The 12166-nt window shown below is 37.9% G+C and overlaps 1 protein-coding gene across 2 annotated transcripts in view; it reads left to right on the forward strand.

Annotated features, from left to right (window-relative positions):
* lrrc8aa (leucine rich repeat containing 8 VRAC subunit Aa) overlaps positions 1–12166 on the forward strand; it is a 48648-nt gene that overhangs the window by 22539 nt on the left and 13943 nt on the right. Inside the window, exons 2-3 of one of the 2 annotated variants that reach the window (XR_012396472.1) lie at positions 4993–5695; positions 8823–11642. Coding sequence is in view for 1 of the 2 variants with exons in the window: in NM_001029949.1 (NP_001025120.1) it covers positions 5003–5695; positions 8823–9431 (1302 nt within the window). In the remaining variant the exon portion in view is untranslated. 2 annotated transcript variants of the gene reach the window in all.

The following is a 12166-nucleotide window of genomic DNA, read 5'->3' on the forward strand; positions in this document are numbered from 1 at the left end:
GCAATACCGCTGTTTGTTATGAGACGTAGTTTCAGTGTAAACTTAGTAAAGGCGAGCTTCTTTGGCGATGATACAGTATTAGATTTGACTTTTAGCGGACATTTGCGCTGAACACGCAGTGTATGCACCACATCGAGATTCAGCCACCTTCTCCGAAAAGCACATACTCGATTGATCTCAGCTGGCGGATCAATATTCACCACGTGTCATGATCGCTCTCATCTGCGCCTCAACTTTAGGTGGGGTTTGCACTTTGCAAACCTGTGTGCTTTACGTTTTCACACTTTAGCCGTTTGCATTTCCCGTGGACATAAAAGCTCCCTCCCTGTCATCTAACAGTGGAAAGCCTTGAGTGATTGACAGCTAATATGAACCAATATAGCGGCAGGGAAGAGCGATTCAGCACGTTTTTAAAAAAAAAATCAAAACAGGTCGCACTAATGCGCCCAAATATATTATGAGGTCGCATCGATTAATTTTCGGGCGCATATGCGACCAAAATGGTCGCAATTTCGAGCCCTGATATATATATATATATATATATATATATATATATATATATATATATATATATATATATATATATACATATACATATACATATATATACCAGTTTGTACATGGGCCAGCAGCTGTAAGATTTCTGTGTTCATTTTTTTTATACAATACACTAGGAACTGCTGTACTTTTCTTGGCTTTTAAGTAAATCAAGATGAGTATTGCAATAAATTGTTTATATTTTTTCTCCTTAACCTCTTATTGTTCCTATTGCCTATAGAATAAAAAAAAAAACACGTGTCAAGCCATGAGAACCGCACCGCACCAAAAACCGTGTTAAAAAACCGAGGTATGTGTTGAACCGTATATATATATAGTTGAAGTCAGAATTATTAGCCCCCCTGACTTATTAGCGCCCCTGTTTATTTTTTTCCTAGATTTCTGTTTAATGGAGGGAATATTGTTTCAGCACATTTCTAAGCATAATAGTTTAAGAAACTTATTTCTAATAACTGATTTATTTTATCTTTGTCATGATGACAGTAAATAATATTTTACTTGATATTTTTTAAGACACTTCTATACAGCTTAAAGTGACATTTAAAGGCTTAACTAGGTTAATAAGGTGAACTAGGCAGGTTAGGGTAATTAGGCAAGTTATTGTATAACGATGGTTTGTTCTGTAGACTATTGAAAAAAAAAATGCTTTAAGGGGCTAATATTGTCCCAAAATTGGTTTTTAAAAAAAATTAAAACTGCTTTTATTTTAGCTGAAATAAAAAAATAAGACTTTCTCCAGAAGAAAAAATATTATCAGACATACTGTGAAAATTTCCTTGCTCTGTTAAACATCATTTTGGAAATATTAAAAAAAGAAAAGAAAAAAAAATTAAAAGTGGTCTAATAATTCTGACTTCAACTCTTTATATATTCGTTAGTAAATGTGTAATTTTAATCTTTTTTTTAGCTGATTTGGCAATATTAGCAGTTAGAGTACAGACTGTTCTATTTTTTGAAGTATTAACTGAAATAAAAGACCGTCAGGGTACTTTTGGTGTACATTTTACCATGCTTTGAGACTACAAATTATATTCTCGATTGCTATTTAGGACAGATAGTTTACAGATTAGGGGGCAGCAGTGCACTCTGATACACTGATGGCTCCGCCCTAATGGACTGATGGCTCTGCCCAGAAAGCATTTCATGTGACCAGAACTGAAGAAAAGGCATCTCAAGAGAAAGGGAAGGTTGTGGAATTATGCAAGGTTATGAAGTCAAAGGAGTTTTTACAAAATAATAAAATGCACAGATACATAGTTTATAACAAGCACTACCATATATATATATATAGAGCAATTCCATGAAAATGTCAACCTTGCCATGAAAAGAAAAATGTTTTCACCAAAATAGCGAAACCGTTTCTACATTTTTTGCACAGGCAAGTGTTTTACAGTACTTTAAAAATACTTAAAAATGTCTCTGTCAATGTTTTCAAACTATTATATTTGATTTACCAAAGTCAAACAAATGGCAATTTCACATCCGTCACATCCATAACGAAAAAGTGTCACATCCATAACAAAGCTTTTCCCTTAAAAATGCAATTATGTCAAAATAAAATAAAATCAATCAGTTTTGTTCTATAAAGAGCCAACTCTTATCCTTTTGTTGAGCATTATTTATTTTGGGTTGTGTAGTTTAATTCACAGAATTTCTACGAAATATGTTGTATACTGTAAACTCGCAGACTTTTTTTGTCACATCCATAACGCTTGTTTTTTTTCCTCATTTAAAGTATAAAAATGTTCACAGATTGAATTTTTTTGATCCCATAAGTCTGTGGTTGGTTGTTTTGGAAAATATAAACAGATGATTCAATATAATGTTAACGTATACTTTCTCTGCGAATTTATGTTTTGAATTTTTACTGCAAATGTCACATCCATAACGCTGGAATCAGCCATATATATATATATATATATATATATATATATATATATATATATATATATATATGGTAGTGCTTTTTATTTGACTTAAGGTTAGGATAATAAGATCGAGATTGCATTGTCCATGAATGTGCTTACACACACACACTCACACTCCCCGCTTATTTTTTTGTAACTGTACTCCTGAAACACGCACACACGCAGAGGATGTTTTGCTGACTCACTCGAGCCACTTCCTGTGTCCATGATCTGAGCTCTGATTCATTGCTACTGGAAGAAGCACAGAAGAAAATAAAAGAAATCACAGGCTCAGAAAGTGAAACATTTTGACGTCATTATGTGATGCACGTTTATTTATTTGAATTCATGTTATTTTGAGGCAGACACTACCTTTTGCATGAGGTTAAAATTACATAACAGACTTTTATTCAGTTTGATTTATGAAGTATATATGTTGTCACAGTGCAACACATTTTGCCAATTTGGTGTGTTTCCACTGAGTGGTACAGTACACTACGGGTCGGTACGGGTCACCTTCATCAGGCTTGCATTTCCACTTCCCAAAGGGTACCAATGGTACTCTTTTGGAGAGTGTGGTGTTCGAGTTTTAGTCACCGTTATTCTCACTTGAGGAAATGTCTACAGTAAAACTGCATGGGTTGTTCATATATAATATGAGAAGCACTTCTCGCAAAACAGATGCTTTATACACATGAATACTTGTGTATAAATGTTTATTACTAACCTTCCTGTGAATATAATTTGATTTTAACTGCAGATCAATGATGGTGCTAAATAGCTTACTGTAACGTCTGCAATTATATAAAATAAATAAATACAACACATATGAACACATACAGACTCTTACAGTCTCTGATATGTTAACGATTACAGAAAAACTACACACAGCAGACATTTATTGCTTGTTTGGGTTGAAAAACAACACACAATATATAGTTCACAGTCAGTGTAAACCTCTCATCTGTGTCTGTAATCTTCACCAGCACATGTAACCTTCGTTAGAGAGTCATTCCGCCATTCAGAGTTCATAATAGTCCTAAAGGTGATGATAATAGTTAAACATGGCAGTTTGATCATCTTTTAGGTTGCTGAAAGAATCATTTGCTCCTTTGTTTTTTTCGCGTCAGTCTCACATTTGTCCATTTCTGAAAGGATCGGATGTCAGAAGCACTTCTATAACCACGCACAGGTAATTATTATCAGCTTAAGAGGTTCGTAATTTCAAATATTGATGCGCGGCGAACGCACGTGAGAAAGCGAAACCACTCGAGCTTTAGACAGCCTTGTAAAAACTACAGGACACATGGTAGATTCTGCTGTTTTTGTTGGCTTTGTGTACCAAGTTTCAGTACTTATCCCTACTGTAGAGCTGCACAATTAATCGTTAAAAGATCGCGATCTCGATTCGACCCCCTAGACGATCTTAATCCAGCATTTCTACGATTCTGCCAATCATATTTTCAAGTTCAGGGAGAAGAAAACACATTGACACGTCCGAATGATGTTGAATTAGTCACATACTGTATTTATAAGGTATAATTCACCCAAAAATGTCGTTTTTGTTTTAATATAATGATGTTTTCGCGATCTCGAAATCACACGTGACGTGAGCTGCTGACCGTGAGCTGTTATCACAGAGAGAACAGGCGCGCGTGCTCTACTTAATGATAGACGCGCGCGTCTACTTTAGTGAACAGAACCTGCATATGTTGCGAGTAACAGGTAATACAGTTGTAAATAATATTCAGTTTGTGGCTCAGAGTGATCGTTTGGAAGCCGCGTGCGAAGCAAGAACTAGTACTTAGCAGTCAAAATGAAACCGAAAGTGTGCACTTCATTTAATTGATCATATCGCATTTTAGAGTTATGATTCTGACAAGCATTTGAAATGTTTTTTCTTTCATAGCAAACCCACAGTTGTGCATGAAAGTAAATGTTTACAATGTCAGTATAACTACTCTAGTCTATATATTGTATAATCTAATAATGGCAAATGTCTGATTTTACCAGTGAATAAAATTGTCTAATATGACAGATTGCAAGCATATATCTCAAACATAATAATTCAACATCAGAATTATTATAAGAATAGATTAATATAGAATAGAATTATTTATAGAAACCAGTAGACCTACACATAATATTATTATCGATGTTGTGCCATATGTTTGTTTTTACCATACCTTTATTTTACATCTACAGAATCGTGTGAAAATCGTGATCTTTATTTTAAGCAAAAAAAAAATCGCAATTCTCATTTTAGCCAGAATCGTGCAGCTCTACCCTACTGTAGACTGTACACTAGCATACTTTTTTTGGTCACATCCATATTGTATGTTTATTTCCCTCAATTAAACTATAAAAAATGTTTACAGGTTGATATTTTTTCCGATCTCATAACTCTGTGGTTAGTTGTTTTGGAGATTAACGTTAACATATACTTTCTTTTTTTAATGTATTGTCAGATTTTTTTTCTGCTAAAATCACATCCTTAATGCTGGAATTGCTTGTTTGTGTTTTTCAGGTAAACCGTCATGATTCCCATCACTGAGCTGCGGTATTTCGCGGACACCCAGCCGGCATACCGAATCCTGAAGCCATGGTGGGACGTGTTCACCGACTACATTTCCATCGTCATGCTGATGATCGCGGTGTTCGGCGGGACGCTCCAGGTCACCCAGGACAAGATGATCTGCTTGCCCTGCAAGTGGGTGGTCAACCAGACTTGCAAACACCACCTCAACGTCAGCGTCCCGCTTCACACCGAGCCCAAAGGCATCCAATACGACCTCGACCGGCACCAGTACAACTACGTGGACGCCGTGTGCTACGAAAACAAGCTGCACTGGTTCGCTAAATACTTCCCATACCTGGTGCTCCTCCACACACTCATCTTTCTGGCCTGCAGCAACTTCTGGTTCAAGTTTCCACGCACCAGTTCCAAGCTGGAGCATTTCGTGTCCATTCTGCTGAAGTGTTTCGATTCGCCCTGGACGACCCGAGCACTTTCTGAGACCGTAGTGGAGGAGAGCGATCCCAAGCCGGCAGGGAAGATGAACGGCTCCATGGATAAGAAAGCCTCCAGTGTTAGCGATCAGGACGTGGAGGCGAGCGTCCCAATGCTGCAGAGGACCAAATCCAGGATCGAGCAGGGCATTGTGGATCATTCGGAGACCGGCGTGCTGGACAAGAAGGAAGGAGAGCAGGCCAAAGCGCTGTTTGAGAAGGTGCGTTTGAGATAAAGAAATTGATTATTGATTGATTAATTTTTTCATTGGCTTAGTCCCTGATTATCTGGAAGTGCCACAGTGGAATGAACCGCCAACTATTCTGGCATGTTTTAAACATTGATTGCCCTTCCAGCCCCAATCCAGCACTGGCAAACGCCCATACACACTTGTTCACACCAACACTCATACACTACGGCCATTTTAGTTTATTCAGTTCCCCTATAGCGCATGCGTTTAGACTGTGGGGGAAACCGGAGCACCCAGAGGAAACCCATGCCTACACAGGGAGAACATGCAAACTCCACACAGAAATGCCAACTGGCCCAGCTGGGACTCAAACCAGCAACCTCCTTGCTGTAAGGTGACTGTGTTAACCACTGAGCCACCAAGCGTTCGCTTCAAGTGTATTTGTATAGCACATTTTACAATAATTACTGTTTCACAGTAGCTTTACAAAAGCTGCACGTTATTGGTTTACAATCAAAATTAGAAAGTTAAGTTGTTAGTTACCATAACTGCTAAATTACTTTAACTGATTAACTAGTTACTAATGGCTATTAACAGTTAAAGTTATTAAATACAAGTATAGATAACCTGTAGTGATATAGTATGTAAGTGATGTCATTTAGGGGCTGTTCACATATAGCATCTTTTGCATGGGCAGGTTGGGTTTTTCTAATGGTTGCTTGCGGCTTGTGTGTGGTTTCCAGACACATCTCAACGTTTTACACCAGGAGTCATCCAATCAGCTACACATTTTGTATGGAATATACACGTTTCAGCAGAGATGGGAAGTAACGGAGTACAAATACTTTGTTACATTACTTAAGTAGATATTTCTGGTATCACTTTACCCCACTACATATTTTTCTGACAACTTTTTACTTTTACTTCTTACATTTTTACCCAAATATCTGTACTTTTTACTTCATACATTTTTAAATCGGGCTCATTACTTTTCGTTTTCTTTACTTGTCATTGCACAATTTGAAAGCCTTATTGATTTAGTCAATCTATTCTTTGTCAGTGCGCGGCTAGCAACCTCTGATTGTGTACTGTAAATAGGCTTGTTTATTAAGCTTACATACATGACACTGAGGGAGTCTGTGATTATTGTAATGTTTTTTTACTGGGTAACAAGCAAATCATAGCACATTATGTTTGCTGACCAATCAGAGCCTCTTGAGGTCGGGCCTTTCAGAGGAACTAGGAAATATGACAGATGTTTTCATGTTAGCTGATTAGCAGTATATAATTAAAGTAAGATATATATATAGATAAATAACGTGATTTTATACCATTGAAGCATGAGCACACATTGCTTTGCATCTTGTAAACACAACCAAACCTTAAAAATACACCATGGACCACACCTTTTTTTAAATTGTTTTCATAAATAAAACCTTTATCAGAGCTACAGCAAAGGTGTGTTTCTCATCCTCTGATGAACATTTAAGTTTTTTATTTCCTGCAGTTTCTATTTACCAGAAAGAAGATTTTTTTCAACACATTTCTAAACATAATAGTTTTAATAACTTATTTCTAATAACTGATTTATTTTGTCTTTGCCATGATGACAGTAAATAATATTTGATTAGATATTTCTCAGGATACTTATATTAAGCTTAAAGTGCCATGAAACCTCCTTGTTTCAGCAGGGTGTTTTCACACCTCTAGTTTGGAAGAAGTCAGGAAAGTGGGCGTGTCCAGCTCTGTTTAGGCGGGAGTGTAGGGGGAGGGAAAGAGGAAAGGTTTTGCATAAAAATGGGAGTTTCCGTTTGGGCACGCGCTAGTTTTCACAGAGGCAAAACAAACACACAGATGCAGGGTAGAAAGACCATGACTGCATTTACATGGACATCAGTGATCGAATTACCTGCCAAATTATTAATTTGTCGACTTTAACTGCAGTTTGGCACTTTCACTTTCATTCAGGAACATTTCATGCATGCCCCCTGTGACAAATGACATATAAACGAGGAACTGCTGGCGGAGTGAAGTTTTAATGGAATGTTTGTTACCGCACGGCGAACGAGAGAAGAAAAACTCTGCATTTCTCTGTAACTTGGATGCACTCTGTAGGTAGTGTCAGAAAGCCGTGTGTGTAGACTATTGTCACAAAATCCCAAAAAAATCTTACATGACTGTAATAGTTTGATTGCAGTGTTTACATTTAGAGAGCCGCATTTACAGCGGATCATTCAGTCTATAATGTTGTAGTGATATTAACGTACTGTAAACGGAGTAACTTAGAAATCATTTGACTAAGATATGTCTTTAAACACTGAAAGAGTACTGCTGACGATACGACCTAACTTTGCCTCTGAATAAACATAAACAAAGACCACTGATCGCTTGCTTACAATTCTGTAGAGACCGGAGAATTAACACTGACTGGAGCTGCATCTTTTTTAAAAAGGAGACGAGCAGCAAATCCGGATTTCACCATTTCCAGGTGCAAAAAGCTCTTGGGTAAAAAATGTTCTGTACAAATGTATTTCTGCTGCGTGCACCGTAATCCACACGTGAGTCCAGCTGCGCTCTCATAGCGGGGAAATGAAAACAAAACCTTCGTTGCAGCACATTTTTAAACAAAACACTGACGACCCGTGTCTCCAAACAATTCTTCTTCTTCCACTTGTTTTAGCAACACAATGTGGCGTCTCTCTGCCGTCTGAACACTGTAACAGGTATAAACTGTCTTCGAAGCTATAATGCATATTAATGAAGTTGCACCTCATACACAATAGAGTGCGCTGATTGGTTAAAACCAGGTCTTTCTCGTGAATTAATGCTGCACACTCAGAGACGTCACGATGCACTCGCAGGTACAGAGATCTGCTCTCCACGCTGGAATAAACGCAAGGATCTAATTGGCGTGACGCAGCTTTAAAAATTAGTTTCAAACCAAAAGAACGAATTTGCTCAAAATAACGCAAAAACAACCAATTTTCACTTTTTAGTAAAAAATATGTGTCCTAATAGTGTTTATAGCAGCGTGAGACACATGCGACTGTCAACAGAAAAAATATTATCAGACATACCGTGAAAGTTTTCTTGCTCTGTTAAAAATATTTGAAGAAAAAAAAGGGCTAATAATTTTGACTTCTTTGTTTATTTTCAGGTGAAAAAGTTTCGCATCCATGTGGAGGAGGGCGACATCGTCCACCGTCTCTACATCCGCCAAATCATCATCAAAGTCATCCAGTTCCTCATCATCATCTGCTACACCATGTACTACGTGCACTACATCACCTTCAGCGTCACCTGCACAGTGGACATCGAGAGACTGACCGGATATCGCACATACCACTGTGCACATCCGCTAGCCACACTTTTCAAGATCCTAGCCTGCTTCTACATCAGCCTGGTGGTGGTTTACGGCCTCATATGCATGTACACGCTATACTGGATCATCAGTCGCTCGCTTAAACGATATTCATTCGAGTCTATCCGTGAAGAGAGCAGTTATAGCGACATCCCGGACGTCAAAAACGACTTCGCCTTTATGCTGCATATGATCGATCAGTACGACCCGCTGTACTCCAAGAGGTTTGCTGTCTTTCTGTCGGAGGTCAGTGAGAATAAGCTTCGGCAGCTGAATCTGAATAACGAGTGGACACTGGAGAAACTCCGACAGAGAATCACCAAAAACTCGCAGGAGAAGCTGGAGCTGCATCTGTTTATGCTGAGCGGGATTCCTGATACGGTGTTCGACCTGGTGGAGCTGGAGGTGCGTTGGGTTTATAGTGTTTTTAACAGGGTTTTTACAGTGATTTATCAGTGGTGGAAAGTGTCCTGAAAAATCATACTCGAACAAGACCCCGTTTACACTAATACATTTTAGTTTTAAAATGCAAAGTCTTGCTATGGTTATGCCTACTGTCCGCACTACCCTGGAGTTTTCAAGCCCTGTTTTGAAAACGCTGAAGAGGCCAATTTGGTTTTAAAACACTGCTGCTTTGTGTTATTGTGGATGGTGGAAAACGGAGACATCTGAAAACGAAGGCGTGGCTGCAGTAGGCTTGGGCGGTAATACGGTAATATGGTATACCGCGGGATCTAAAAATAGCTATGGTATCAGTTTTAATACCGTCATAAAAACAATGCACTTATATAGGAGACAAGTATTAAATGTTATATATTATTTATTCAATGCCTAAAATTGTGTGTGTGTGATTGTTATCAAGGGACAGTGTGGAGGAGAGAGAGGTGAGGTAAGATGGCGAGTCGCGCACAAAGTGCCCTGCTCTCGAAAAAAAACACAACCTCAGCAGTATTTCGGGCTTCGACTAAACGAAAAGGGAACTACGAACTAGAGGTCTGCATTCCCGCTGCTGTACCTAGGGAGCTAAGGGACCCGACCAGATTTCTTGCAGTGCGGGAATACATTTCCGAATAAAGCGAGCGAGCACTTGCGCTTCCACGTGGATACTGTTCATGTGTGCAGAGCCAGTGCATAGAGGCGACCCAGGTGTCTGCCTAGGGCGTCTGCGACCTATTCCCCCCCCCATTTTTTTTTTATTACGCACGGTAATACCGTTTACCGAGGTAAAATAGGCAGGAGGTTTGCCGGGATCAAATTTTGGATACCGCCCAAGCCTAGGCTGCAGATATTCGACATCTGATTGGGGCTTTTTCCTCAATATTAAGTGCACTATCTTAACAAAATAACGAAAACATGATAGGCTATGAGGAACTGCATATTTTAATTTGGATATTAACAACTTAACAGACACAAAAAATGTTGAGGCATTGTGTAGCTCCATATTTATATGAGCGTCATCTTCACTGTGTGCATATTTATAGCAAAACGGAGTCTATAACAATACTGCCTTCTTTCATTTTCATTGAAAAATATGAAACGTACCTAGTCTCTTTTGCTGAATATAGTTTTAATGATCAATATTGGCCATTATAAAGGTATAACATACAAACAGTTTTACAATATAGGAAATGAAGGCCAGCAATCAGTCAAATGTGCAGACTCATTAAATAACAAGATTAATTAATTGTCAGGATATAGGAAAAAGCACAGAACACCAGTTCCAAGGGTTAGTTCTCTCAAAAATGACAATTGTCATCATTTACTCATCCTTCACTTGTTTTTTTTTTTTTTTTTGTTTGTTGAGCATGTAAGATATTTTGAGGAATGCAGGAAACCGGTAGCCATTGACTTCTGTGGTATTTATTTTCCTACTATAGTAGTCAATTTCCAACATTCTTCAAAATATCTTCTTTTGCATATGCAAATACAAGTTCAGATCAGCTTCTTCTTTAGTAAGCATTTGATGCCTGAAGGGTTTGTTTTTTATTCTGTGCTTCGCAGCTGCAGGGGAAAGTCAGAGCTGTTTCCTCCCACAGGGCTGTCATGTTTTTTTTAACCCTATAATTGTAAAGGATGAAGTGTGTAATTTCAGTGTCATTAACTTCACCAAATGAAACGGCGCAGATAATGAGCTTTCTAGAGTCATATTGTCTATGCAATTCATTCAAAATAGTCCTAGTCCAATCACACATTATTCATTCATTAATTCTCTGCTTTATATACAGTTTAAGAGACAATTATTACCCCTGTGAAATTAGTTTTGGTTAAATATTTCCCAAGTGGTGTTGGCATTCGTGTAACATTTGCTTAAATGCTTAAAAAATGCATAGTACCCAAAGTAAATTGCATACAATTGTTTTTAAAGGTGACACACCGAGGTTTATTCCCTAATAGTTAAAGTCACTGTAAATGTTATTGAGCAATTATTGAGTATTTAAACTTAAGACACACTGAAAAATAAAAATCTGCCTAAACTTTTTATCTTTACTAATGCCTGCAGAAGACTGTAATTAAGAGGTATTATTTTGAAAAGACAATTGGATTGAAGGTTCAAGCCAAATTTTCTTTTTTGATAACAGTACCTTAACAATTAGTGTTTTATACATGTTTATCCAAGTGAATGACTAGGCGCTCCCCAAAAAAGTCCACTTGGAGACTCCAGATGACCCTTTATGACCACTGACACATAAAAGACTGTAATTTTGAGCTGCTTGCACTCTCAGCAGTCAGACTTTTTTTCCATCTATTTATTTATTTTACCATAGCCTCACTCTTTTTATTCATTATTTTCTCGCAGCCCCGTGAGCAAAATGCAGCCTGCAGGTTAACTAACGTTAATGATGATGTACCATTAACTATCATCATTCGACCCCAAACAGCGAATTTGAATAATTAATATTAATGAATAATACACCTGCTCAATGAAAATCAGATGATTCACTACATTAATAAATCTGACATAACTTGATCAGAAATCTAAAAAGGGGAGAAAAAGATTAAGCCATTAACAGAAAGTAATACCGTGTCTTGCAGGTCACAGTCCAATACTTTTTTTTTCTCTCGCTGCATTAGCGCTATAGTGGACCAGTCGTAAACACATTGCGTTACCTCGCTGTCCGACCCGTGTTCGAATTTCACCT

This window comes from Danio rerio, chromosome 21 (assembly GCF_049306965.1).
Source record: "Danio rerio strain Tuebingen ecotype United States chromosome 21, GRCz12tu, whole genome shotgun sequence".
NCBI lineage: Eukaryota > Metazoa > Chordata > Actinopteri > Cypriniformes > Danionidae > Danio > Danio rerio.